Here is a 26,853-nt window from a genome sequence, read left to right on the forward strand (position 1 = left end):
CAGGCAAATTTGACTAAAAAATTTGTAAAAGTTATGTAACCAACTCTCTCAAAATAAGAAGAGCTGATCAACAAAGAAGATAAGAAGAGTTGATCAACAAAGACGACAAGGGCGGCTAATGGTTTTGGAGGCCTAAGGCGAAAAATATAAATGAGGCCCTTTTTTTCTTTTTGATACCATTAATTAAAGTTTTTATTTAAATTTATTTTTCTAGTTTTTTGAGAAGTAAAATTACTTTATATTCAAGTTCTTATAATATTTCAATTTCTTATAATATTTCCATTTAGATCGATAGCAGAGCTAATCCATTCAATATTTCTTGAGACATTGTGGATCTTAGATAAGATTTTATTAATTTAAATTTTGAAAAATTTATTGCTGCTGAAGGAACAGTTATAGGATTGGTTAACATTATTCTAAATTGTTTCTTTCTATGAATCTTACGTTTCTCACGAAATTTGGATTATATATTCATTTCACATGCAATTTCGTAAGTAGATATCATAGGGGCTACAAATCCATTTTCTTTATATTTTTAAAGAAAAAGAAAGAAGATCTTTTAGTTGGTCTATGGCGACATTAATACACACATCTTTTGATTGTAAGGTTTTACTAACCAAGTTAATAGCAAACAAAATATCATACCATACAGTCATGCCCAATAAAAAAACTCAAGATTTTCAAGCTCATATGTTGTTAAACATTTAGCTTCACTTTCAGTTTTGGATATTCACTAACTTCTTCTAGTTTTAATAAAGCATCTCTTATTTGTAGAGTTTAGAATCTTATTGCTTTAAAACTTTTAAAACGACTCGCCCAACATGTTTGTGACATTGGTTTGAGAGTTAAAAAGCCTTGATTGGAAATAGTTAGATGGAGATAATTAAGGGATTAAATTACAATAGGTAGTTGGAGATATTAAAGGAGAGAAAAAAAGGAGATAATAAATGAAGTTAAGTAAGTAATTAGAATTAGCAGTTATGATTTATCAATTAATTAGTGAGAGAGAAAATCTAGGAGTAGTTGAGGAGTGATTAATTAGATAATGTTGATTAATTTAATAAATGAGGCCTTGATTTTCTTTATTTGTGAGGCTTTGATTACTTACTAATCTTTCGAGGTCCTTTTATAATACTATTAAAAAACTAAAAATTAGGGACTCAATTTTTGTGGGATCTACGGCCATTGCTTTTGTTGCCCAATGAAAGGATATGCCCCTAAAAGATGAGCAAAAAATTAAGAAAATTAAAAATTTTCAAACATTTGAATTGATAATTTTCTACACTACTATTGAGAGCTCAAGCAGATCGAGTAGTAATATATAATGGTAAAAAAAATTTAATCAAGTTCCACCATATCTGATACTTCGTATTCCTTAAAAAACTCTTACTTCAAAAAATTCAATTCAGTAGAGCAAAATTACTCCCGGCAACACATCAACATAAATTTTCATGTGTTCTAAGACTTTCCCATTTCCCTTGTTAAAATTGCCATAAACATCGTGATTTTTATATTTCTTCTCCATTTTGTCTCTCTACCTTACTTTCTCCTCCTCCTCCTCTTGTTTCATCTCTCTACATAGAGAGAAAAGTATCGGATCATTTCTTGGAGGAAAAATTCATGCGTTAAACATCTTGCCCGTCATGTCCTACAAATATTTACATGTGTATTTTCTCATGTGATTTATTAATTAATTGGAAAAAAAACAGAATCATGGAGCATAGAGATAGATCTAGATGTATGGAGGCTCCACCAAAATTAGCTTGGGCTTTGATTTACAATAAAATTAACAAAATTAATCAATTAATATGATACAATAAGTAAAATTATTAACATCCTATTAGAAATGCAAAGTACTCGTACGAGAGTTTACAATTCCAATTATTAAAAGCTCCACATAAGTTTTTACCACAAAACCTAACTCATGGTTAAGAGTCCTTTCATGCCCCCCTACATTAATGTCTTTTTATTTCTTTTTATTTGGGGTATAATGCACGAGAGAAGTAGGTTAATCGATTCAGGCATGCAGTAAATATTGAATCAATTATAAAAAAAAAAAGAAGAAGGAAAAGTACAAAAAATCCCCTTGTGATTTGGGGTGGAGACAAATTGCACAATGTGTTTTTGTTAGGACAATTAACCCCCTTTGTGGTGTACTCCGTTAATCATAAAGTTACGACATTATTATTTTTTTTCCATTTTTAGTCCTCAACTTTTAACCTTTTAATCATTTTGATTCTAATCTTTCTTAAAAAAGATTTATCATTCATATCCTCAACTTTTCATTATTTTTTTTCATTTTAGTCCTAAAAAGAAAATCGACAGGAAAAGAGGGGTTAAGGTTGCTAATCGACAACTATGACCCCTCCACTGAGGTCGCTAGCGTCTTTCGTGGGCACTGGCGACCTCAGTGGAGGTTAAAAACCGGTGGAGCTTGGCAGATGGAGTTCGTGAACGCTTGCCTGTCAGCAACCTACGATAGCTCGGCCCCATTAACTCGGCCCTTGCATTAGCGGCCTATGAAAGCTTGCCCCCCAATTAGCTTGGTCCTACCCATTAGCTCACTCATGAGTTCGCCCATAAGCTAATCAATTTGTTGGCCCTACAACTGGCCCAAGCTTGTCCGCTAAAGCCGCAGTGCTTCCAAGCAAATTCATCCCGGTTTGGGACCAAGTTTCGCGGCATCAAACAAATCATGCCAGTGTTGCATAGCTTGGCCATACACCAAATAGAGCAAGCACAAAAGTGAGTTCTTCATAGCAAGTATATCTCTATATTCATATATATGAACTCTTTTCTTTTGTAAACTAAAAACTAAGAGAATGATGAGAATGAAAGTATGACAATATCAACTCTTTTTTTTTTCCTTTCAAGTTAGCCGTGTGCATATTTAATAATTATATACGTTAAATGAAATCATATGTAGGTTATCCCCACCAAGGACTGGAGAAAACAAATCAATCTGACCTAGGTCTACGACCAAAGATGATTTTGTGAGTGGATTTTGGATTTTAATATCATTTGATGACCATTTACTTTTTTTGCAATTGCTCCCATTTTTATTTGAACTTATACGTGAATCTTTTTACAGCTTGCTGCCACGTGATGGCCACAGTATGAGCCATTGAGTGCACCTACAAGATATGGCTGCAAAAGCAGGAGTGCTTATCTCTCAAGAGGCGATGGATAACAACAGGCCATCAAATAATAAGTACGATAAACTTTCTTTAAATTACCTAATACACTCTATTGTTGATTAAGGGCCCATATGACCAAATTGTTTAACACAGGAATTTAGGTCATGCTATCTGAGTATCATTTAGTAACAAAGCTCAGGCTAGAAATGCAAACCATTTTTATGAAAAGACTTGGCAGCATATTCAATAAGTCATTTATATACATGGGTAAAACTCCAAAACAAATTGAAGATACTACACACCACACAAATAAACCTTCATTTATATAAGTAAGACGTCACTGTTTTGTTCCTTGTATAAAAAGTAAGTATACAAAATCAGATTAGCTCTTATTTTTAAAGCAAAAAACAAAATCTTGTACAATGTAATCACTTCACTCATCAACTCGTCAATATAATCTCAAACCCTTAGAAGACTAACAACAATCTCCAACCTCGAATACATCTAAACAATGAATCACCAACTCTTAAAAATTCTCATGTATCTTAGAAAAGATGAACCACTCAGATCTCACAAGACATAAACCAGTATCCTAACCAAAATCTAGGGAAAGTATGATAACAGGCATCAATTGGACGCTGCTTCTCCAACATCACCAAAGGGACAAATCCACAGCGATACATGGCTACTGGCCCTTCTGGGCGCAAAGACAAATCATCAAAATTTACGTACATCCATCTTTGTTTTTTGTTAGCTCGAATGCCTTCTGCGCATCGGCAACAACATCAACCTTACAGTAGTGCGGGATTAATCAGTTGCAGAGATACATTGAGGCTCGATTTGGAGTTTCATCCAATGCTCCTCGATTGTTCTTACCTCGACAAATTTCCCATGTTCCTCACAGCCTATCAACAACTCCTTGTAAATATATTGAGGGAACACATCACAACTCTTTGTGACTAGCCCTTGCCACAAATTTGCTCTCCAGAGGAGGCATTCCACTTCTTTAGATTGCTGACATATGGTTTTATTGAAGTTTGATCAAGTCTTATTGAATTTATTTTTAGTTGTTTAGTGGTCTAGCTATTTACTGAGTATTGTTGATATTTTTATTCAATTTTGAATTATGTTTTATGTTATTCCTATTTTCTAGTTGGTTGTTATTGAGTTTGTGGGTTAATGGACATTGGTCATGGCAATGAGTCTTTTGTTGTTGAGTTAGGAATGTAAGCTTATATAAAGGCATTCATTTTACCAAGTAATGTAATCTACAACAATTTTCATTTATTTTCTAGATTAAACATTTTATAACTGTTGTTTCTTTTTCAACATCTCCAACATGCCTTGACTTCACATGGTAGCATAACATGTGATTGGGATGACATTAGCTCTCCCATTCTCAATGTCCCAACAACAAACTCCAAAAAATTATAGTTGTCTTAATTAACTTATTTTGGTGTTAGATATTACCTCTTGTTATTTCCTAAAATCATCAATGACGACAGGAGTAGCGAATGCACTAAATACAAACCATTTATTTATGAAAAGGTTTGTCAACAAATTTAATAAACCATTTACATACGTGGGATAGGTTCAAAACTGAGTGAATGCAATGGATGACAGCAAAGTAAACCTATAAGCTTTGTACGGGCTGGAGATCATTATTTTAGTGACTCCATAACAAAAAAAAAGCATGGCATTTTCTCATTTTCTAATTCTAACACAACGTTTGAGAAAATTGCAAAGAAATGCATGACATATACTTGATTTTGTTATGCATTTTTAGCAAGACATTAATTATCTTATCAATTTTGACGAAATTAACTCACGTGGCACTTAAAAACTGATCAAGTTAGACTTCCTTAATTTTTTTATCAAAATATTATAATTTTTTTTCCTCTACACGATAAGTAAACTAAGAGAAGTATGACAATCAATTCCAAAACAGTACATGAGATTTTCACCTCATACAGCTCCTCCCTTATGTGCATAATGAGAATAATAGATGGAATAAAAAAAAGATTGAAATATTCTCCTTATTGACTTGAACGGGGCTAGTGTTTTTACAAGAAATCTCTAGCCAACATTCCTACAAAAGATCTTTTCTTAACATCAAGCGTGTTGATACTAGATAAAAAAAAAGGTAACTTCAACAATTTCTTTGTCCCTCACGCCATTCAGTGGGCTAATCTTGACAGATCCATTGCCAATCTAACGAAGTGCAATAAGGTTCTATCAATAGCATTCTTTCTCTAGTTAGCCGCTTCTGTATATTTTTAAATAATAATATACGCTAAATGAAATTATGTCTACATTCAACTTACAAAGGACTGGAGAAAGCAGATCGATCTAAACCTATTTCACAGTCGAGGTCGATGCCGTGAGTGATTTTTCTATTTCAATAACATTATTCAAAGGAAAGATAGAAAGATTTTTTTTCTTTATAAATAGAAAATTCAGTAACTAATAGAAGAGTACAAATAAATCGACCGCGAAAATTGAACATGTAAACTCTCAATTAATATATCAAGACGCGTGTCGTTGCATTACATCATTTTTCTTCTAAAAGTATCTATTTTATTCTCACAGACAGTGTTATCAGAACCGGACCGGATATCGAACCGACCGAGCTATGAGTTCATGGGTTTATAAGTTCACCGGGAGTTCGATGGGTCGAACCGCACGTTTAATTATAAAATAAATAGATAATTATTATTTTAAGAAAATAATATAAAATATAAGATAATAATCATAAATATTATATAATAATCATAATATGTGTCCAAAAAATACAAGAAAAAAAATTTATATGCATCTGATTGCAAATGACAAGGGTTTTCTTTTTTCCTGAGCCGTCATCATCTTCCTGTCAAAACCTCTGTCATCTCTCCCATCATCTCCCTTCAATTACGTCCAGATTGAATCATGTCACACGAACAAGAAATCTCATGCAATATTGACCGCTCATCCACTCTTCTTGCACCTGTACCAACACCTACCCTTCATCCTTCCTAATTCCAGTTTCGAAAACCCAGCTAACACTGCTACCCCTACACCAGCAACGGAAATGGCAATCCTCTGCTCAATCTCTCAATCTTCCACTTCCCACCCTCATCTCCCTTCCTCCTCTCTCTCTCGCTCCTTTTGCTGGTTTCCCCAGCCCTCCAGGCCGGCCGCATCCTCGCGCTGCAACCTACCCCGGTCAATCGCAGCCGCGCAATTATGCCCCAGGAGACCACCCACAGCATCGACGAGTCGCTGGTGCAGATATCGAAGGTTATGACAGAGGACGAGCTGTGGACCGCTGCTTGCCTCCGCGTCCGCACCTTCTACGAATTCGACCCCGCCAACAAAAAACTTATTTGCCTCTGCAACAGAGAAGAGCTGAACAGGAGAACTGGTGCCGAAGACTTAGGCTCCATCGGTTTTGAGTTTTTTTTTGTTTTTGAGACTTACGTTTAAGTCCTCCATGTTTAAAAAATTCCGAACCCATCCAATCGGTCGGTTCACATGAGTTCGATGGATTTGCCTCCAAACCATCCGATTTTTTAAGTTCACCGATCTATTTATGCATTTTCGATTTTTAAGCTAATCGAACTGGACATAAGTTCGATATTCGGTTCGATCAGTCAAACCGGCCGATCCGTCCAGTTCTGATAACAGTGCTCACAGAAAAGGAGAGATTTTTGCTCATCAAGAAAAGACAAATGGGATAAAATATAATTAAATAAGAAAAGTCAAAGCATCGAAAATGGCCTGTCGCTAAAAAAAAAGAAGCAAAAATAACTTCAATGACCTAAACAGTGTTATCGAAATAGGATCAGATGATGAACTGAAAGTGGTATGAGTTAATGGATTTATGGGTTCAATCGGAAGTTCGATGGGTTGGACCGTATATTTAAAATAAAATAAGTATTCATATTAATAAAAAAATTAAGGGCTTTTACTCTATATAACTTATGGTTTACTCGTTTTGGCAAATCTATCCTATACTTTGAAAATTATCAAATATACCCCATGATTTACATTTTATTCCAAATCTATCTCGGCTTTATATTTTTTATTGACATCTAACGGCCTACTGACATGGCACGTTTGAAAATTAATAACGCCTACATGGTCGTGCCTTATGTTTTTTTTATCATTCCTATACCTATCATATGGTTCTCAACTAACTTCAATCATATCCCACGGTTTTTAACTAACTTCAATAATATCTAATGTTTTTTTTTTCAAATCTATCCCGGAAAAATTTGTCATGTCAGCACGGCTGTTAGATGTCGACAGAAAAAATAACGCCGTAATAGATTTGGAACAAAATGTAAACCATGTGGTATATTTGACAATTTTTAAAATATATGATAGATTTGACAAAACGGGTAAATCATGGGTTGAAGTAAAAACCCTAAAAAATTATGATAATTACGATAGAAATATGATGATTTTCAAATAAATATAATGATAGTGTAAGAAAATGTCTATATTTAATATTTCTTACTCCAAAATGAATATTGAATTTTAATAAGTACTTAAAAGTAGAGTTAAAAAAACAAGAATGTAGTGGTGACTTAGTTAGTATCATGTTAGTATGGGATGCAATGGGTCATGGTTCAAATCCTAACACAACCTAACAATTTTTACATTAAACGAACTAAATAAGAAATCCATAAAACCCATAGAGCTGGCAGGTTCAATGGAATCTCTCTCAAAAATTGGCCGCTTCAATGTGTCTGATGGCTCAACTCTGCAACTTAGGTCTTTAGGCAGATCGGACCGGACATGGTACCGCTTCCCAATCCGATCGGTCGAACCGGATGATCCATTCTGGTTTTGATAACGATGGAGCCAAAAGATAAAATATTAGTAAAAATATTTTTTCGGTTATACAATCAAATTCTAATAATTTTGTTAGTAGAGAAAAACAAAAATCTTATAATAGAGTTAGTATTAAAGTGGAAGATTAACATGAATTGATTCAAACGATTCTACGCTTATTTTTTAAATAAATTTGTAGTTTAACTCTTGTGAATGAAAAAAAATTTAGGGTAAATTGCACCGATAGTCCAAAATGTTTTACAAATGTTTCATGATAGTCCAAAAAGTTTTTTTCGCTACATGATGGTACAAAATATTTCAAAGTTGTTTCATGATGGTACAAACTTTCAATTGGCCCTGATGCCGTTAATATTTTGCTGACGTGGCGCGTCCTATGTGTCACTTTTGTTACGTGGAACCAATCATAGTGCGCCACGTCATTTAAGACAAAATAAAATTTTAAAAAATCCAAAAAAATACAAAAAATAATTAAAAAAACAAAAAAAGAGTAAACATTTTGAAAAAAATAAAAAAAAAATTAAAATTTTGAAAATTTTAAAATTATTTTTAAAAATTTTAAAATATTTTTTATATTTTAAAAAAATATAAAAATAATAAAAAATACAAAAAAGAGTAAAAATTTAGAAAAAAATAAAAAAATTATTTTAAATTATTTAAAAAAATTAAATTATTTTTTAAAAATTTTAATTATTTTAAATTATTTTTAAATAATTTTTTTTATTTTAAAAATAATTTTTAATAATTTTATAAAAATTTAAAATTTAATATTAAAATTATTTAAAATTTTAAATTTAAATTATTTTAAATTAAAAGTTTAAAATTATTTTTAAAAGTTTTTAAAATTTAAAATTATTTAAAATTTTTCGGCTACGTCAGCAAGGAGGTGACACGTAGTAGCCACGTCAGCGTCGGCTTGACGGCGTCAAGCTCGAGTTGACGGTTTGTACCATCATGAAACAATTTTGAAACATTTTGTACATTCATGTAGGGAAAAAAACTTTTTGGATCATCATGAAATATTTGTAAAATATTTTGGACCACCAGTACAATTTATCCAAAAATTTATGATGATGTAATTTTATTCTTTAATAGATCGAATTACTCTAAGTAAATTATTTGAGGGGTTTTGAGCTCTAATATCAAGGTTGAATATAAATAAAATAAATAATACACTAACGAGACGAAAATGGCTGGTCACGTTTTGGTCCACCCATTAATGAATGAACCTGACAGTGAAGTGACATGTGCTAACTATGCCTGAATATAGAGAAGAACCCCTGCTAGAAAGGGGGAAGTTTATTCGGTCCGTCTTGGATCGTTCGGGATGCCATCAACTGTGTTCTTGCGTTTACAATTGTCTAAGTTCATTTGGACCCCTTCTCAGACGGTAGATTTTCTAAAAAGATATTTATAGGAGAAGTATAAAATTGAAAAGAAGGTAAACAAAAATAAGTAAAACAAGTAAAGAAAATCCTTGACCGGCGGTAACTTCTGAAAACATGCTGAAAGTTGGGGTTTTTTTGAGAAGTCACGGTAACGCACACTAATATCTTTAGTTTAAGTATTTAGTATTTTAGTTCATATATGTAGTACTTTTGATACTCATGATTAGTAAATGTGTTAAAAGTTTCAGTTTAAATATTTAATATTTCAATTTAAATATCTAATATTTGATATAATTTATCATAAGAAGTAAAAGTATTAAATTCTTAAATTAATGTATCAAGTGTGTCATCATAATTCAAAAACATGTTAGAATTTCTTTGAATCTTGATCTTACAATTAAAGATCTCAACCGTAATTCAGAACCATAACCATTATGAATCTGATGGCTTCAATTGGTCTATTCATGCAATTCGGTTCGTTTCGTTTGCCAAGTTGACCTTTTGGAATGACATTGAATCCAAAGGAAACGACCTGCTTAATTGTTATTCCTTTCATCTTATGTAAAATGTCGAATCGGAGTTGTAGTTACTCGCTCCACAAGGTCGGGTCTTCCACGGGCATTTGCAAGCTCAACGAGGTACATGAAATTCCATATGCTTCTTATTGCAGGGTATTGGACTGTGAATTCTCTTCATGCAAATTCTGCTAATCTTACTTCTTGAATAATCACCAGTGGGATCGGAACTGGGGATTTGGTCCAAGAGGGATGCAATTCAAGGAAAGGCAAAGGAACAGTCGTAATGTCGTGAAATCTAGAGGTGGGACTACAAGAATTTCTTAAATATATGTATATTTATTCCACAAAATATACTATAAATTTATAGCTTTATTTTTTTCAAATTCAAAAGAGGCAAGTGCAATGCGGACCTCGCTCCCGGCCCCTATCCTCGAGACGATATTCTTCTTATGCACCATGTCCTCAAATCGACCACGAGAATTTCCGTTCTCGGTCAAATTTGGTGACTCAACTAGTCGCATCATAAAAAATTTCTATCTAATTTTTTTTCGGTTACAATGGAGAGCTTTGAGTATAGTATAATGAAATAAAAATCCTAATTAGCTGATATAAAGGGACCTATTGAGAGAGAATGTACCATATGAAAAAATTAAAAAGAAATTCACGAGTTTATAAGAGATTAGGTACCATAATCCACTAGCTTGACCTTTTGGGTTAGAAATGAGCCCAATCACTTATAGGTCTAGTGTGAATTTTACATGATATCAGAGCGGGTTAGGTTCCGTGCCCATGTGTGGGGACTCACACCACGCCAAGCTCGAGTGTGGAAGATGAGGTCCGCCTTAAGGTAGTTGAGGCCCGAGTCCGAAAAAAGAGGAGAGTTTGGCTCGAGGTAAGTTGTTAGGGGTAGGTGTTTAAGTATTCATGTGACACGTATAGATAACGGGACGAGTGTTGAAAGGAATTGTCCTAAAAATTAAAAAGAAATCTACGGTTTATAAGAGATTACGTATTACAAACTACTAACTTGAGTTTTCGGATTGAAAATGGACTAAATCACTTACATGCCAAGTGGGAATTTTACAGGGTCGAACCTGAAATATGTTAGTTATTAGGCGCGAGCATGTGATACCATGCCACACTCTCTTTTGATACTTGAAATAGAGTAAGCAGCCTTTTCTGTTTGAGAAAATCACGTTTGCATCTTCAAATTCGATCCAAATTGTAATTTCAAAAATTCTCACTAAATACAAATCTGCTTGAAATTATAAGAAAATATTTATAAAATATGCTACTGCACTTCCAAATATGACTTTTTACCTTACATTAGATAGCGAAGAATCATAAACTTCTCCAACTTATCAAAATCAAGCAAAGTACATTCCGACTTAACTTTTTTGCCCCCTTATCAAATCATCGCATGGAACTGACCATATCTTTTCTTTTACTTAACCATGATATGACCTTTCTCGTATTGGAATCCTCATACAAACTCTTTCGTCTTGTTACGTGAGACGGGCATTCTTCGATAGTCATAGAGTTACAGTTCACACCTCATGCGGTGTAATGGAGTAATATTATCGAAACATACTATAGCAAGGACTCCCAACGATCAACGCCACGGTTTTAGTTCGATGTCCTATCTGGTTCCGAAAATCCCAAACTCATAAATTATAAGGGGAGGGGAAGAGATAGAAGCTGGAAGGATCAGATCAGATCAATCAGGTCACACATCGCAGTTATCCAATTAATTGCGGGGGGGTCTGGTGGGGTCTCCTGCGGCTGCTAGTAAGCCCACGGGAGGGTAGGAAGCCATGGCAATGAAATAGACACCCTCTTCATCATCCTCCTCACAGTGGCAGCTTCCCCTTTTATAAACATATATAACATCAAAAACATTTTTCCTATTGCAAATATATTCTTGTTTCTTGTTGCTCTGAATCACTCTCTTCTTTGGTTGTCTGTCGGTTCTCAGACACAGCCGCAGAGGTACGGTCGATTCGACCGAGGAAGGGGAGCCCCAACCCAACAGGGGAATGGAGTGTTCGACGTGATTGATCCGTTCCTTGCCCCTCCAGTTTAACCCCACATTTTAATTCATCGGTAACCCCAAAATCTCAATCGAGATTCCCTCCCTCCCTCCCTCCCTCCTCCACTACCAGCTCCCCTTTCATTTATTAATCTCCCACCGTCCCAATACATACAGTCCCAGAGAAGTCCGAAATCTCTCTCTTTCCCCGGTTCTTGCTCCCTCTGCCCGGTTCGGATCTGCTGGAAAGGTCCCTCCTTGGGTGGTCCCCTGCCGGAGATTCGCCGTCAGTCTTGGTGGGCAGCGGCGGAATTGGGCTCTCTCGAGGTAAATCGTCTGTCCCCGGCGGGCCTCGAGTTATGGGGTTTGGATCAGATCTTGCTCCGCATTGCTTTCTCTTTCTCCGGCTTTCTGCTTGTTGCCGGTTGATTTGCTGCAGTGTATGTTGTTTCTTTAGTACATTGTGCTGGGTTTTGGTCGGGTTTGCTGGTCGTTTGCGGTGGAATGCTGATTCATTTGGATCCGCTTTATATATATTTGCTGACTTTGCAAGCTTCTTCGGGGCTTCACTTATTGTGCTCGAGCATCTTTCTGTCCATGATTTATTCTTTGCTTCTTGTTTCTTCAAGAAACAGAAACTCTTCTTGTTCCAGCTTTCACAGATTGCTTATAAAATGTGAAATTTGTACCGAATATAACAGGCCCGTCAAGAAGATATCCCCCTTTGAGTTCCAACTAATCGACGAGATATATCCAATATATCGGTATTCATATAGCTGCTGCTGGGAATTTTGTGTCTCGTGTTTTGGTGTCCATCCTGGGAGATGTTATCAGGGTGAGGAGTAACACAGAGTGAAGTTTCCTTTGCTGGAGAAGACAAGAGGACGGGCAAAATGATCAACAAAAACCTCCTGTTGACTTATTTGTACCTTTTAATCTACATTCTACTGTCCTCGGGAGTGATTTTGTATAACAAGGTATTATGCGATCTGGTGACTATTTTGATTCTGTTCCTGAGGTTTACTTGAGGTAGCAGTCTTGCATCGGATTGTATTAGCTTCTTAGATGAAATTCAATCTGCTTTCGTTGATTTCTTGTTTGCGTGGTTTTATTATTTTGCTTTTTCTAAATGTTCTTGCAGTGGGTGCTGTCTCCAAAATACTTCAATTTCCCACTTCCAATCACACTGACCATGATTCATATGGGATTCTCTGGGGCAGTAGCTTTTCTTCTTGTTCGTGTTTTCAAGGTATGTTTCTTCTGCATGTGTGTCAGGTCCACTTTCATGGATACCATCTTTTCCTTTTTTTTGGAAGCATTAGTTGCTTTGGAATCTTTATTTATATCAGGTGATGTTGCTCAGTGACTTCTTTTCTATTCACAGGTGGCCTCTCCTGTCAAAATGACATTTGAAATGTAAGCAATGTGGTTGCTTTATACAAATTTTGTGTTTCTTTTCTTCATTTTCCTCAGGACATTAATATGTTGTTTTGCAGATATGCAACTTGTGTCATCCCCATTAGTGCATTTTTTGCTTCGAGTCTTTGGTAAGTGTTTGATCTGTGGCTTCACGGTTATTATCCTATAAGCATGTGGTTTGCCTAGAATATTTTGTGCTTTTTATCATATCATCTTTCCCCTTCCTTTTCAGGCTTTGTCTTACCCTTATAATTTGCGATTGTTGAACACATTGATGAGTTAATTTGTTGCTTGTTTTCTATTTATCACGATGATAACAATTGATGTTATAAGCTAATACTCCATAATGTTGCTATCCAAAATGTATAATGACTCTTCTCTTCTTGCTTTTGCTCTATAGGTTCGGTAACACTGCCTACTTGCACATCTCAGTCGCCTTCATTCAGATGCTAAAAGCCCTAAGTACGTGAAAGATTCTATATTTTCTATAATATTCATCCTGCTGGTTTCTCCCACAGCACCTGTTGAGGAATGCATTTGCATTAGGATCGGTGGATTACCACAGTAAATTTGAATGTTTTGAGATATTTGATATTCCTTATACACTTTCACAGAATACATGCATTTGGGAACATCAAATACTTTAACTGTTCGCATTTGCCAAGAAAATTTACCTATTGGAATGCAATGGTGTATTCCTTGACTAGTATGCTAAAGGCACTCCTTTGATTTTACCCTTATCATTGATAATCTTTCTGTTACATCCTGGCTTATATTGGAATTGATGGTGAATCTTCTTAGTGCCCGTGGCGACATTTCTCATGGCTGTTCTGTGCGGGACCGATAAGTTGAGGTGTGACGTATTCTTGAACATGGTGCTGGTCAGTGTTGGAGTCGTGATTTCATCGTATGGAGAAATTCACTTCAACATAATCGGAACAGTTTATCAGGTCACTGGAATCTTCGCTGAAGCCCTCAGGCTGGTCCTGACCCAAGTACTACTACAGAAGAAGGGCTTGACTCTAAATCCCATCACCAGTCTATACTACATAGCTCCGTGCAGGTAATATATTTTTACCTGGTTTTCAAGACTTTCGAAAAGGGTAAATCTCATCAGCAAAATTGGTAGATTCCTGGATAATAATAGTGCCATCAAGAGGGACTTGTGATGATTTATTTCCCTTGCGTGTTGTTTGGCCTTCTGCTACAATACAACGATAAAGCTTTATTTTTGCTGCAGAGAGGTCACTCACTGTTCTATAATACGTTTGATGCAGTTTTGTGTTCCTGTTTGTTCCTTGGTACTTGCTCGAGAAGCCCGAGATGGAAGTCTCACAGATCCAGTTCAACTTCTGGATCTTCTTCTCGAATGCTCTCTGTGCTCTGGCCCTGAACTTCTCGATCTTCTTGGTCATTGGTCGGACCGGTGCAGTCACTATCCGTGTTGCTGGGGTTTTGAAAGATTGGATACTGATAGCCCTCTCAACTGTTATATTTCCTGAGTCGACAATTACTGGGCTCAATATAGTCGGCTATGCCATTGGTAATTAAATCTCTCCAAGATTATGGGCTTTCATTATTAGAGAGATAATTTGCTTGACAAGCATTGCTTCTTCGATCACTTAGATGAGATTGTTTTCTCCTGGACAGCTCTTTGTGGTGTCGTTATGTACAATTACATAAAGGTTCGGGATGTACGAGCTTCTCAAGTGCCCACTGATGGTCTTCCTGAAAGAATGTCGAAGGTCGATTCTTCTCTATATCAATTGGGTACAGAGTTTTCTCGTTGAAGTAGCATCCATCAGTTCCTCATTTTAGATGTCTGCCCGTTTACTTCACTTGAGGGGAAACGATGTATTTAAATCAACAATCTATAGCCTTGATAAATAACGAGTTTGTTGGTAAGAAAGTGGTCCTTTTGTTCTCTGTTTACTGTTAAACATTATTCTGACGTTATGATCTTCTCAATTCAGGACTGGAAGTTTGAGAAGAAATCCTCCGATATCTTTGTACCCAACAGCAATGATGACAACAATGGAGGGAGCAATGGAGGTAGCGGCGGCTTCTCCTCGGACTCGAACGTTGATGAAGAAGCGGCCCCTCTCATTGCCTCGTCAAGGCTGTCCCACATCGGGCGAACACAGGTTAATAGCCCCGCAGTATGAGGCTTAGGGGATCAGTTCTGAGGATACTTAATATATACAAGCAGATTCTATCTATCGAGAGTGAGGGAAAGGCGAATGGGTCTCTTTCTCATGCCGGGAAAAAAATGGCTTTACTACTACCATATCCTGTTCTGCGGTTGTCCCGACCCATGATATTGGGAAAAGCATTGAATTTTTCCCCTGAAGGTGTAGGCGGAGAATTTTAAGTTATCGGTGATTTGAGGGTCAACTTGATATATTCATTGTTAATGGATCAGTGATTCGTTTTGTAGCCAGTTTTTCCATTAGCATGCATGACTCTTGCTTACTAGTAAGTTTTATTTCAAGTAGGATTTCGTTGTTCATGGATTGTTTGCACAATTGGTGCTCTAGAATCAACCGGAAGAACATTTACAAGCGATTCCCTCATGATCCCATCGGACACCTCGATAGGTATCCGACAAGGTGTTCCAGTCGATACCGGTGAAACTGCGTTTTGGACCAGATTGAATTTTACGCATTTTTGATGGATTTCAGGTGTCTTCCCTGAAGAGACATATCTTCGTTCTTTTTTTGTTCTTTAACAGGACAAAGCTTTATAAGAATAACCGCTTAAAATTTAAATAATCAAATTCAGTAAAGATGTGAGCGCTATTGTGATGAGCGATAACAAATGTTTAATCACAATGGTCCCTAAAACCAAATTGATATTCAAACGATATTTCATTAAGAAAAAGGCGAATAGAATTTAATAGCATTATGATTTCCCAGAGACACAAGATTGCACAACAGGAATTAAGGTATCTGCCAATCTGTCGATTCTGACCAATAAGTGCATCGCTCCTCGGCTGCTGCAACGGAGATGAATGATATGGCTGCTCTCCTGTTCCTCCTAAAATAAATTGAGTCTTCCTGATAATTGTTACAATGATCCCGCAAAATATTTAGAAAAGGTCTCGAATTATTTCAGTGCCTTCGTTGCTTTGCACGCTTCATCGACTGCCGGCCTCTTATCTTCCACTTCTCGTTTCCTGCAGGTCTATTCTGTTCTTCAATCTCCTGAACCTTACGCTTCCTGAAGAAAGCAATGGCAAGAGAATGAGCAAAACCAGATTTTCTTATTTCCAAATAATTAGAATGGGCCAGATAATGTATGCAAGGGCCAAAATCTCAATAGACTCTGATGAAATACATCAATCAACTTATTACATCAGCCAAGATCAGAGGAGACTAATCCCGAACTATTTCCAGAGAGGAGCGCCACAACAGTCATCATTAAAATCTTGCAGGGCCTCGCAACACGAATCAGTTTTGTTACTACTCCAGAGAAGATAAATATCTAAGTTCCCAGAAGATCTCTAATATTTTTACCCAATAAGTATAGCTAAATGCAAAACTTCTAAAATTGAGAAACTAAGCACCAGTTTTGCATCTATTTCATCTGAATAATATGAACCTCATAGATTCATCACTCATCCAATTCTCTCTCTCTCTCTCTCTCTATATATATATATATATCTATATATATATATATAAAATTCCCAATAAATCTCCTATCTTTTTTACCCAATAAAGCCAGTTAACTGCAGAATTTTCAAAATTAGGAAACCAAGCACCAATTCAGCATCTCTTATGATCTAATAATGACCCTCATACATTCATCACTCAACCAATTCTACTTTCAGATTCTAACCAAAGTGGCTGCACGGAAATGTTTAATCTAGTCTACTGCAGTTGTGCCCAAAATTCGTTGTTCTCACCAGCTAGAAGTTATTTTCATAAAAACGAAAGACAGAATCCAATCTCACCTGTAATCCTTTAGCGCCTGATCAGACAGCAGCTCATCTGCAAGAGTAGCCTTCCTCTCCTTCTTACTTAGTCTACCGCTGAAAAATTCTGCAGCAGACTCTATCACTGTTCCCACCTGATTAAAATCATCAATAAAGAAAGAAGTCATAAATCATAGGTCCACAAGGGTTTACGTTCATATTAAAAAACCTAGCCGATGAAAAGATTACACATGAGACTTACCTGGAAATACTTGGGCATGGTTTTTGATTTAGAATCGCCTTTTTTGTAGTGCCTCTTTGGATCAATAACATTCCTCATCTGTGATCATGAAGAAATAAAACGAGACACCGAGTTAAAAGAAAGATCATATTTTACTAATGAGAAGCATGCTACCCCATTTTTACTATTACAAAGAGAGGAATTTCATTATTACATTATCACAAATCACAATGAGCTCTTGAAACTATTAACTGTAAAATAAAAGAACCTTAACAAACGTTCAGTAAATTACATGAATGAGAAAGGGCAAAACAAAAAATTTCCATGCATAGGTGCATAAGTCAGAACAAATTCTCAGTCCAATACGTACAGGGAAAAAAAAAAAAAAGAAGAAACAGCAACCCCCAGAAGGTCTGAAGATCAAATGCCATGCATAGGTGCATAAGTTAAGAACAACATAGAAAGTATAGATATACCATTTCTCTGCAAATACTACATCCTCATAGAAAAGGTTTATGTACCTTTAGCAGCTGAAGATCCTTCTTCAACTCAGGAGTTATAGTAGGGGCAGCCATATCAAACCTGTTTGCAAAACAACAAATGAACGAACCAAAGAAAAGGTTAGAAAACAGATTGTTTGCAGACCATTTCTTGCTTAAAACACAAGAGGGTTACTCTAAAGTATAGTCTTTTAGTTTTCAGACATAAGTTCCTTCACCATGATACAATTCTATCATAGGAAGTAAAAAAGACAAACTTTCGCTAGTTTTCTAATTTTAGAACCCTATTTACTTCCTAGCAGTTCTTTAACAAACATTTATGCTATCAAAATCAGCTTCTAGAATTACATATGCATAAAATATGCCACCAAATAAGTTTCACAATTTTGATGGACCAGAAGAGTAAAGGAGACCAAACATTCACCAACATGAATAAATTTTACACTTGTTTGAGCCATCGATCGATATCCATACCTAAGCTAATAAACCTATGGCTCCACAAAATTATATTAAAAAAAAGAAAAGAAAAAAGCTATTTTTTCTTCCATACTTCTGATTCGACTTCAGTAGCGATTTCGCCAAGCAAAACTTACGGCATCATCGCCAAGTACAGTCTGCTCAATTAACAAACCGTGGTTCAAAAAGTTCCCTAAATGCCGCACAGAATTAGAACTGCTATGCTACAACGTCGAATTGATTCCATCTGAAATTGCCAGACAGCAGAATGTCATTTGAGAACGGAGTAAACATACCAACTAGAGCCGGCGGTGTCCTTGACCTGCTTCCTTAACAGCTTGTTAAGCTGCCTAGGGTTGTTGGGAGGGACGAAGAGCCCGTCAACAAGCTCCGAGTTAGGCCTCCAAAGGACGGTACTTTGAGCCTCCGGGGTCCCGGACTTGCCCCCTGATGTTGTCGCAGTGGACGCCGACGACGACGATTGTGCCAACCCGAGAAGCTTCGGTTCCCATGACAGCCCGATCACCGCCTTACCGCTCATCTCCTCAAATCCCACACCGGCGCAAGAGCTTCTGTACTCGCAGGGCAGAGAGATGCAGACTTAGACGGGAAGCTAATGAGTTAGGGCATTGGACTTGGCGGTTTGAAGAAGCTCAGCCCAACGAGAATTCTAAGCCTAAATATCCCCGCACTTTTACATCAGTAATATTTTACCCCCGAAAACTTTTTAGTCCAATTTTAGTCCCTTTACAAAATATATTTTCCTCTTTTAGTCCTCCACAAATTGCCGATTTGATACCATATAGTTCGTATTTACTATCGAGGCTCTTTTCATCTTTCCAATATGTAATCGATTAATTTTGTCTTATATAATATTATTTAAGTGGACTCTTTTTTTTTATAACGGCCATATCTTTTAAAGGGTGATCACAAAAGTTGAAAGTACATAACCCTTATTCTGGCGTGTTTGGGAAGTAAAACATATTCAACATTACGTATTTTTACTTGCATGAGGAGAAAGCCAATGTTAGTTTTGAAAAATAAGGGCCCTACCGCTTGACATATTTGACTTGCACCCACAACAATATCACACGGTGCTCTTCCCCCACCCCCCAAGGCTAATTGTGACGGTTGGGTGGGGGCCATCTTCCTACCCAATAGAAACCATCGTTCCCTTCTCCGTTCTTCCAGCTTTGCCTATGTTTTAGGGTTCCATACAATCACTCCCATTTTCGTCCAAAATCGGGCATAAGAACCAGCTAATCTAGCTTGGAAACTGCCAATTAGTGACAAGCAAAACGCCATTTCACAAATTAGTGGAGGCTCGGCAATGATTTGCGAAGTGTACGAGCGTGAGGAAGACGGGGAAAGACGCAGTTCGAAGAACAGTGAAAGCTCAACTTTGTCAAGAGGGATTCTCAGAGTTAGTGAGGTCTGTCACCAAGAGACAGAGATTTCCGACTTGGGTCTTTTTTGAGGGCCCCCTCCATTGCTTTGTTCCCTTGCACAATTGTCTTTAAGAACTGGTCCACGTTTTCCTATAACGATGTTGATATTTTTGCTTCTCTGGTCATTGAGTAGGAAATTTGCTTTGTGGTTTCGGTTAATCTGAGTAAGAGGCATAGGCTTGTTTTCTAGTTAAGCTTTGTCCATTATGTGGTTTTTTTTATCTTGTGGGTTAATATGAGCTGTTCATCTTTGTTAGTTTCGATTTTGTTGTATTCTTTGGGTTAATCTGAGTAGGCATTAATCCTTGCTCTTTTCCTCTTTACTATTTCTCGAAATTCTCCAGAGTTTGAAAAAAAATTGAAAGATCCAGAAACTGTTCTTCAAGAAGGTATTTGCAAGATTAGTTTTTTGAGTTTGGCTAAAATTTATATGAATTTATAGTTGGACGGTTTTTTCATAATAGACAGCACAAAAAAAGCTCTTAGAGAACACTTCAAAATGCGTCTATATTTCCACGTCCCGGCATGGTCTCACTGTTCTGAGAAAGAAAGTTGAAAAATTGGACAAATTCTAAGGGCTTGTTCTCTACTTCAGCTTTTCCCATTATGTGATTTTTTCATTCTGTGGGTTAATGTGAGTTCCTCATCCTTGTTGGTTTCGATTTTTCCATTCTTGCAATCGTTTTATGGTATGAATGAACAATGGATGGTTGAGTTCATCACAAAAATAAACTCTCATCACAGTACATTAGTTATTGTTGTATTGCTGAGTAATTGAAATCTGTTCTGCTGCAACTTATTTATGTTGCGTTATTCATTTTGTTTGCATGTTACTTGTGGAAGTTTTGCTCTAACAAGTGGATCCACCATGGCTCCTAAGGGTGAGAATATCCTCGACTGGACTGATCATATGGAGTTGGCTTTCATTAATGTCATGCTTGAGAAGTTGAAAAGAAGCCACACCACATCTTGGAAGCAAAGGGATTGGGATGAAATGACGGTGGAGATGGCAAAACAATTTCCCGATGAGCAACTGTGCTCCCAAAAGATAAAGGACAAGTGTACGAGACCGAGGATCACAAGCAATTCATTGAACTGGTCAACCATACTAGTGTCAGATGGGATGCAGACACCAACACTATCAAGGCGAGTCCCAATGTATGAGATATGTTTATCACGATACAATCTTCGTTTGCCAACTTCGCATAAGATCAGATCAATCTTTTTCTTGTCTTTTAAGCGTGAACTTGAATTCCTAATAATATCAGTTGAGAAATACGACAAGTCTTTCAAGGTAAAATGCCGACTATATTACTGCTTCATTTTAACATATATGTGCATGTCCTTTGTTTATACGTTCACTTTGTATGATTGCTTCGAATGTAATGAAGTGTCCCGTTGAATGATCCTTATTTCAACGTGCAGAAGAACAGGGCGTTCAAGACATTCTGAACTAGAGGCTGCAAGCACTATCGCCTGCTGAACGAGTTTTTCAATTCTTCAACTGCTACAGATGCTCTCCGCATCTCCTTGACCGATCTATCGAAAACTTCAGATGAGGAATGACAACTGCATGAGGAATTCATATCAACATCCAAGAAAAAATAGAAATAGCTTGTCAACCTCGAAGAAGGCTCCAGCGAGAGTGACGACCTTGTCCAGGTTCAAGAGCCTATTATATCCGAGTCCCGACGTTGAGTGTGTATGACCTTCATCGACGAGCTCACAGCTACAGGAGTGCATGGACTTGTTCAAGGCCAATTTCAAAAAAAAGCCACGGAGCACCCCACCATCGTCAAAGAGAAACAAATCTGTTTCAAGTCCTAAAAAGCCTGAGAGGAATAGCATCGAGGAAGCCATGGTGGACTTGGATAAATTGAAATCGATAATCCCTCATCGCCTGTATATATAGCTGGCAGCTTAGCTCTCCTTGATGACAAAGTGAGGAGACTTTTCATGTACTACATAGGGGGCAGCTGAAGAGAATGGCTACTGAATCTTGCAGACTCTTGAATGAGCTCGGGATCCGGCTTTATGTTTAGTTGAACTTTTTGAATAATCTCATTTCTTTTTCTTTGTTATGACATTACTCATACTGCTATTGTTATGTGTGTTTGAATATCTTGACTTGATTATGTTTTATGTGTGTTTGGAATGTTTATTTTGTATGGTTATAAATTATTGTGTTTTATCATTAACGACATATTCATGAACTTCCTTCCACTATTATAGGCGCACAGTTGAAAGACAATATGCCAAGGAATAACACTTCTTCGTGATATGACAATAGCTCTAGTGACGAAGAGATGGAAATTAGGCAACGGTGGTTCCTCTTTTTAATAATGCAAGTTGCGGCGGTCGAAGAATAAGTTAGACGGAACATCCTGTCTAAAACTTCTCAACTCCAAGGAAGAGAGTACACGCTTGAAGTTTTGGGGAATAACATTAGATGTTGCAAGAATTTCAGAATGGAACCGTACGGATTTAGAAATCTCTGTGATACACTTCGACGGCAATGTGGCATCAATGATATTAGGAATGGTATCACTGTCGAAGAGATGCTCGGGATGTTCTTATTGGTTATTTCACATAGTATGCGATATGCAGTAATGGCGGAAAAGTACCAACATTCCAAAGAGACGGTGTTGCGATCATTCATAATTTTTTTCGAGGAATACAAGAACAATGTTGCGCAGCCCGAAATTGAAAATTGTCCATAATGGCATTTCTTTAAGGCATTTTTTTGATAATACAATTGTATAATAATTCATTTCGTGATATTATATAAATTACATATAATTTTGCATTGGCTCGCAGGATTGCATCGGAGTTATGGATGGAACCCATATGGCTGCATGTGTGCCTAAGGAGAAAATAGTAACTTATCACGATCGGATTACAGAGATATCACAAAATGTATTGGCCGCTTATTCCTATTATATGATGTTTACATATGTCATGACAAGTTAGGAGGGTTCGACACATGATTTAAGAATTTTTTCGAAGCTGCCACATTGGAATTATTTTCAATACTGTGTGGTGGTGAGTCTTTGCTGATAAACTTTCTATTTTCCAAAAAACTTCAACCCTAACGTATTTAACTGTCATTTTCCTTTTGTTATTTTCAGAACAATATTATATTATCGATGCAGGATTTCCCAATATTTCGGGATATTTGGCTCCACACAAGGGGAACGATATCGCTGAAGTGATTTCGGTGAGGACAATCCGCCGACAAAAAAAAAGGAGCTGCTCAATTAGCGCCACGCATCAGTACATAATGTCATCGAACGTTATTTTGGTATTTTGAAGAGGAGATTCGCCATACTAAAATTGATGCCAAACTTCAAATCGCATAGGCAAGGACAAATTACCCTTGCTTGTTTTGTGTTGCATAATTTTATTCGCCGCAATCATTACCACGACAGGTTATTTGAGGAGTACGGCGATACTTGGGTGAATTACGATGAATTTCAAAATCCACCAGAATAACCAGGAATTAGAATTGAAGTGGACATGAGTAGTCATGAAATGAATATTGTACGCAACCGTATCGCTAATTGGTTTTGGCACGTAGAGAGAAGAGGGCGATGGCATGCACTGAGGTCTTTGTATTTGAAATTAGTAGCAATACGTTCTCTGTTTGGAAATTGATTTTGCCAATTTTTATTAAATCCATTCAATTAATGTAGACATCTATTTTTGTACATGTCTTCTGCACGGGCGATTTATTTCATAAAATGTGATGAACAAATAGTTGATTGTCAGCGCGTTTGTCAAACGAATCTCATCAGGTGATGCTCTGCGTAAAAATAGTAAAAATGGGAAGGCATAGAGAAAAAAAATCAGAAATTCCACCATTAGGAAGCACATGGGGTCAGCAATTAAAGGGGTGGGCCCGTGGCTTTTTGAGATATGGGGTCAACAAATAAAATTCGATAAAAGTAAGAAGGCATCGAAAAGGAAAAAAAAATTTCGGCCTAGCAGGAGGCTTGTCAAGTCGTGCCATGTTATCAAACTTATGGGCCTCGCCAAAAACTAAAAATCTACAATGACTTTGTCTTTAGCTAGCATAAATAAAGTAAAGTAAAGAATTATTTTACTATCAAACATGATCTAAAGAGAAGAGTTAAATGATATAATATTGTCCATTTAACACTATTTTCCTTCTTTCATTCATCTCATGTGTCGATCTCTCCTTATTTTACTCTATCGTCCCTTAACCTCTCAATCTCACATTCTATCATATTATTTTTATATCATTTTCAAATTTTATCTCAAACTTTTATATTTTATTTTTCTTACCCTTAATTTTTTTCGTTCTCTTTCAAATCAATCCAACTATAAGCATATTGGAAAAAAAAACATTATATTTGTTACCTAGAACGCGCTGATAGAGTTTACATATATTTAACGCAAATTTGTTATTAGCCGTTATTTTACTAGCTGAAGTTGCGTCATCATTTTAATAAGTATGTTTGATAACTCAAAATAAAAATTGACTTAATTAATGATTCAGTCAAAAAAAGTTGTTTGTCATTAAGTAGGTCGGGTCTTTCTTGTCATATTTGCAGCAATGCACCTCAACTTTTATGCAATTTTCAAATCAATCCCATTTGCATTTTTGAGACAGAAATTTGGGGGGGGGGGGGGGGGGGGGGGGGGGGGGGGGGGGGGGCATCATGGGGTGCTGGTGGCATCCTGCACAGAGAAGGCCGCTGGCAAGTATAAAGAACGCTCGAACGGAGAGAGAGGGGGAAATCGTGGAGGTGGTGGCTTCAATTTCGTACACCACAGCCATAGAGGAGCGTGACAGTGGTTGTTGGGATCAGAGTCACCACCGTCCCGATTTTTCCCTCTCTGTCTTCTAGCGACCTCCTCTGTGGAGGTGTTGGCCGGCGACGGTGTGACCAGCGCCCCCTTCCTCTCAAAGCTGAAACTGTCCTTTTTTTATTTCATATTTTTTATTTTCGAAAATAACAAAAAAAAATCAAAGAATTGAGTCGAAATTGAAAGAAAAAATCAATAAAATACTAGCCTTTATTTACCACTAACCATTCCTGGCGATGATTAAAAGGACTTGTCTATGGAAAGTTATATTGGGATATAACGTAGTCAATCGCATATGGATTTTGGTTTATTTATCGTGCAAGAAGACCACTGATGCTTCTATTATGACTCAATTAATTTTCAAGGAAATGGTGTGCCTGTATAGTGTTCTTGGCTATATCGCCTCATATCGAGATACCAGGTTCCTTAGCCATTCATTGCTTACTTTATAACAAATGCATGATGCACAGTTGATGTTCAATTGTAGTGCACACCCAAAGACATCAGGTCAAGTAGAGTCAATGAACATGACCTTGGGTAACACAATTAGCAATATTAGTGGGATAAATCGAAATGGTGGAACTTTGCTATGGCTTAAACAGAATTTGCTTACAATAGCGTAGTTCATGGTGCAACTGGAAGATCTCTATTTTTCATAGTATATTACAACGTTTCGACGGATTATGTCAATCCAATCGCTACCAAAGGCTCTCAAGAATCAATGTCACTGCTGAGAGTATGGTTGAAGAGTGGAAACGATAGAATTATAGGTTAACCAGAAGTTAAAAGCCACCAACACCAAGTACAAGGAAGGCTATCGACAAGCACCTACAGGCGCAATCTTTCCAAGAGACATGATGATGGTGTTCCTTATGAGAGTGATGGTGTTCCTTACAATAGAAGTGCTTCTCATGAGAAGTTACGATGAGTTGAAGTCGAAGTAGCATGGTTCGTACTGGGTGTCGAAGCAAATCAATGATATTGCCTGTGTGATAGATCTTCCAAGTGTCTACGGGCAGTTTACATACTTTCAGTAGTCCCCATCATGATTCAGACGAAGATTTATACCCAGAACTCTTAGCTCGAGGTCTCACTTTTTAAAATCCGAGTATATTGACCTAGAGAAACTTCCAACCAGCCCAACGTGAAAATCAATATAAGGATCGAAGCCGAGGATGTAATCTAGTCGAAACAATAATGTAGAGATAGCTATTTCCTCTATTTCCTAAAAGAAAATAGCTTCTTTTTCTGTTTTGTACGCGATATTCACAAGGAGGATCGATATTATTAACTTCCGAGTTTACCTTAAACTCTCTTTATTGATACACATTACTAAATGTAACTTTGAGTTTACCTCTATTGTTCTACATCCCTTGGTTTAGAGTCTTTAGACACGATCTGTTCACTTCATGTCTAGATTCAGATTTTAGGCTTGAGACCACGCTGCATCATTAAGAAACCACCCAACAGAAGTCGAAAGTCGCACAACAGTTAATCAGTTGTCATAGTTTGAAGTCCGAGTATTTCCAGAACACTAATGAACTTGATGACAGAGCTCATAGATGAGCATAGACAGAGCTGGAAATATCTCAAAGCAAGAGGCTCGCATATCATACAAACTAAACCACCTCAACAAATATATTAGCAGGGACACCATCTCTGCACAAGATGAGAAGCATGACATCCTAAAAGTGTGATAATGGAGGCCATGTTTTGTAACTAAAGACTACTACGTGATATATGGGAACACTTAAATGATACAACTGCTTTCCATAATGCGGGGCCAAGTGTGTCATCTTCGGCCAATGCCCATACAGAGTTATGAAACGTAAAGCATGCCCCTCAAGAATAGGAACGCTATAACAATTTTGTCTATTCTATCTTTGCCATTGCGACGAATCGGGGAGGTAACTAACCATCTCAATTTCATGATTTCCTCTAGACCATAGTGCTTTCGAGTAATTCACAAGATCAGAACACTACATCTGAAATTTTCCAAAAGTAAGCCAATAGAAGATCATTGAGAATCCAAGGCAGATCAATCATCCCATATGGACATCTCCACACAACGAGAGGTAAAAAGCAGAGCAACTGAAAAAGCAAACTACTCAATCAAAGGACAGAACAGCCTAAGGCTCATG

The 26,853-nt window shown here is 36.9% G+C and overlaps 2 protein-coding genes across 4 annotated transcripts; one reads left to right on the top strand and one right to left on the bottom strand.

Annotated features, from left to right (window-relative positions):
- Positions 1 to 11,670: 11,670 nt before the first annotated feature.
- Positions 11,671 to 15,833, top strand: LOC116211476 (probable sugar phosphate/phosphate translocator At3g17430). Of its 3 annotated transcripts, XM_031545888.1 has the most exons (11): positions 11,682 to 11,979; positions 12,083 to 12,232; positions 12,607 to 12,882; positions 13,047 to 13,154; positions 13,290 to 13,321; positions 13,402 to 13,452; positions 13,725 to 13,786; positions 14,126 to 14,387; positions 14,602 to 14,867; positions 14,975 to 15,069; positions 15,298 to 15,833. In XM_031545888.1, the coding sequence occupies exons 3-11, from the start codon at positions 12,799 to 12,801 to the stop codon at positions 15,487 to 15,489; spliced, it is 1,152 nt and encodes a 383-aa protein (XP_031401748.1). In that variant the 5' UTR covers positions 11,682 to 11,979; positions 12,083 to 12,232; positions 12,607 to 12,798; the 3' UTR covers positions 15,490 to 15,833. The 3 variants fall into 3 exon arrangements, with proteins under 3 accessions (XP_031401758.1, XP_031401748.1, XP_031401740.1); XM_031545898.1 differs by having other exon boundaries at positions 11,671 to 12,232; positions 14,975 to 15,094; XM_031545880.1 differs by having other exon boundaries at positions 11,682 to 12,232.
- Positions 15,834 to 16,128: 295 nt separating this feature from the next.
- Positions 16,129 to 19,087, bottom strand: LOC116211488 (rRNA-processing protein fcf2-like). Its single transcript, XM_031545911.1, has 5 exons — positions 18,731 to 19,087; positions 18,000 to 18,060; positions 17,500 to 17,577; positions 17,277 to 17,392; positions 16,129 to 16,543 (listed from the first exon to the last, which is right to left on the bottom strand). Exons 1-5 carry the CDS (start codon positions 18,973 to 18,975, stop codon positions 16,435 to 16,437), a joined length of 609 nt encoding a protein of 202 aa, XP_031401771.1. The 5' UTR covers positions 18,976 to 19,087; the 3' UTR covers positions 16,129 to 16,434.
- Positions 19,088 to 26,853: the final 7,766 nt, after the last annotated feature.

The sequence above is a fragment of the Punica granatum genome, chromosome 1, assembly GCF_007655135.1.
Source record: "Punica granatum isolate Tunisia-2019 chromosome 1, ASM765513v2, whole genome shotgun sequence".
Lineage (NCBI taxonomy): Eukaryota > Viridiplantae > Streptophyta > Magnoliopsida > Myrtales > Lythraceae > Punica > Punica granatum.

What these genes read in the sequence shown, in the direction of transcription:
- LOC116211488 (XM_031545911.1), bottom strand. Translation starts at nt 18,975, where the DNA reads ATGAGCGGTAAGGCGGTGATCGGGCTGTCATGGGAACCGAAGCTTCTC. An exon ending in AGGATCTTCAGCTGCTAAAG is followed by an intron (nt 17,578 to 17,999) that starts GTACATAAACCT and finishes TCATGATCACAG; the next exon opens with ATGAGGAATGTTATTGATCC. An exon ending in CCATGCCCAAGTATTTCCAG is followed by an intron (nt 17,393 to 17,499) that starts GTAAGTCTCATG and finishes GATTTTAATCAG; the next exon opens with GTGGGAACAGTGATAGAGTC.
- LOC116211476 (XM_031545880.1), top strand. Translation starts at nt 12,799, where the DNA reads ATGATCAACAAAAACCTCCTGTTGACTTATTTGTACCTTTTAATCTAC. An exon ending in TTCTTGTTCGTGTTTTCAAG is followed by an intron (nt 13,155 to 13,289) that starts GTATGTTTCTTC and finishes TTCTATTCACAG; the next exon opens with GTGGCCTCTCCTGTCAAAAT. An exon ending in TACTACATAGCTCCGTGCAG is followed by an intron (nt 14,388 to 14,601) that starts GTAATATATTTT and finishes CGTTTGATGCAG; the next exon opens with TTTTGTGTTCCTGTTTGTTC.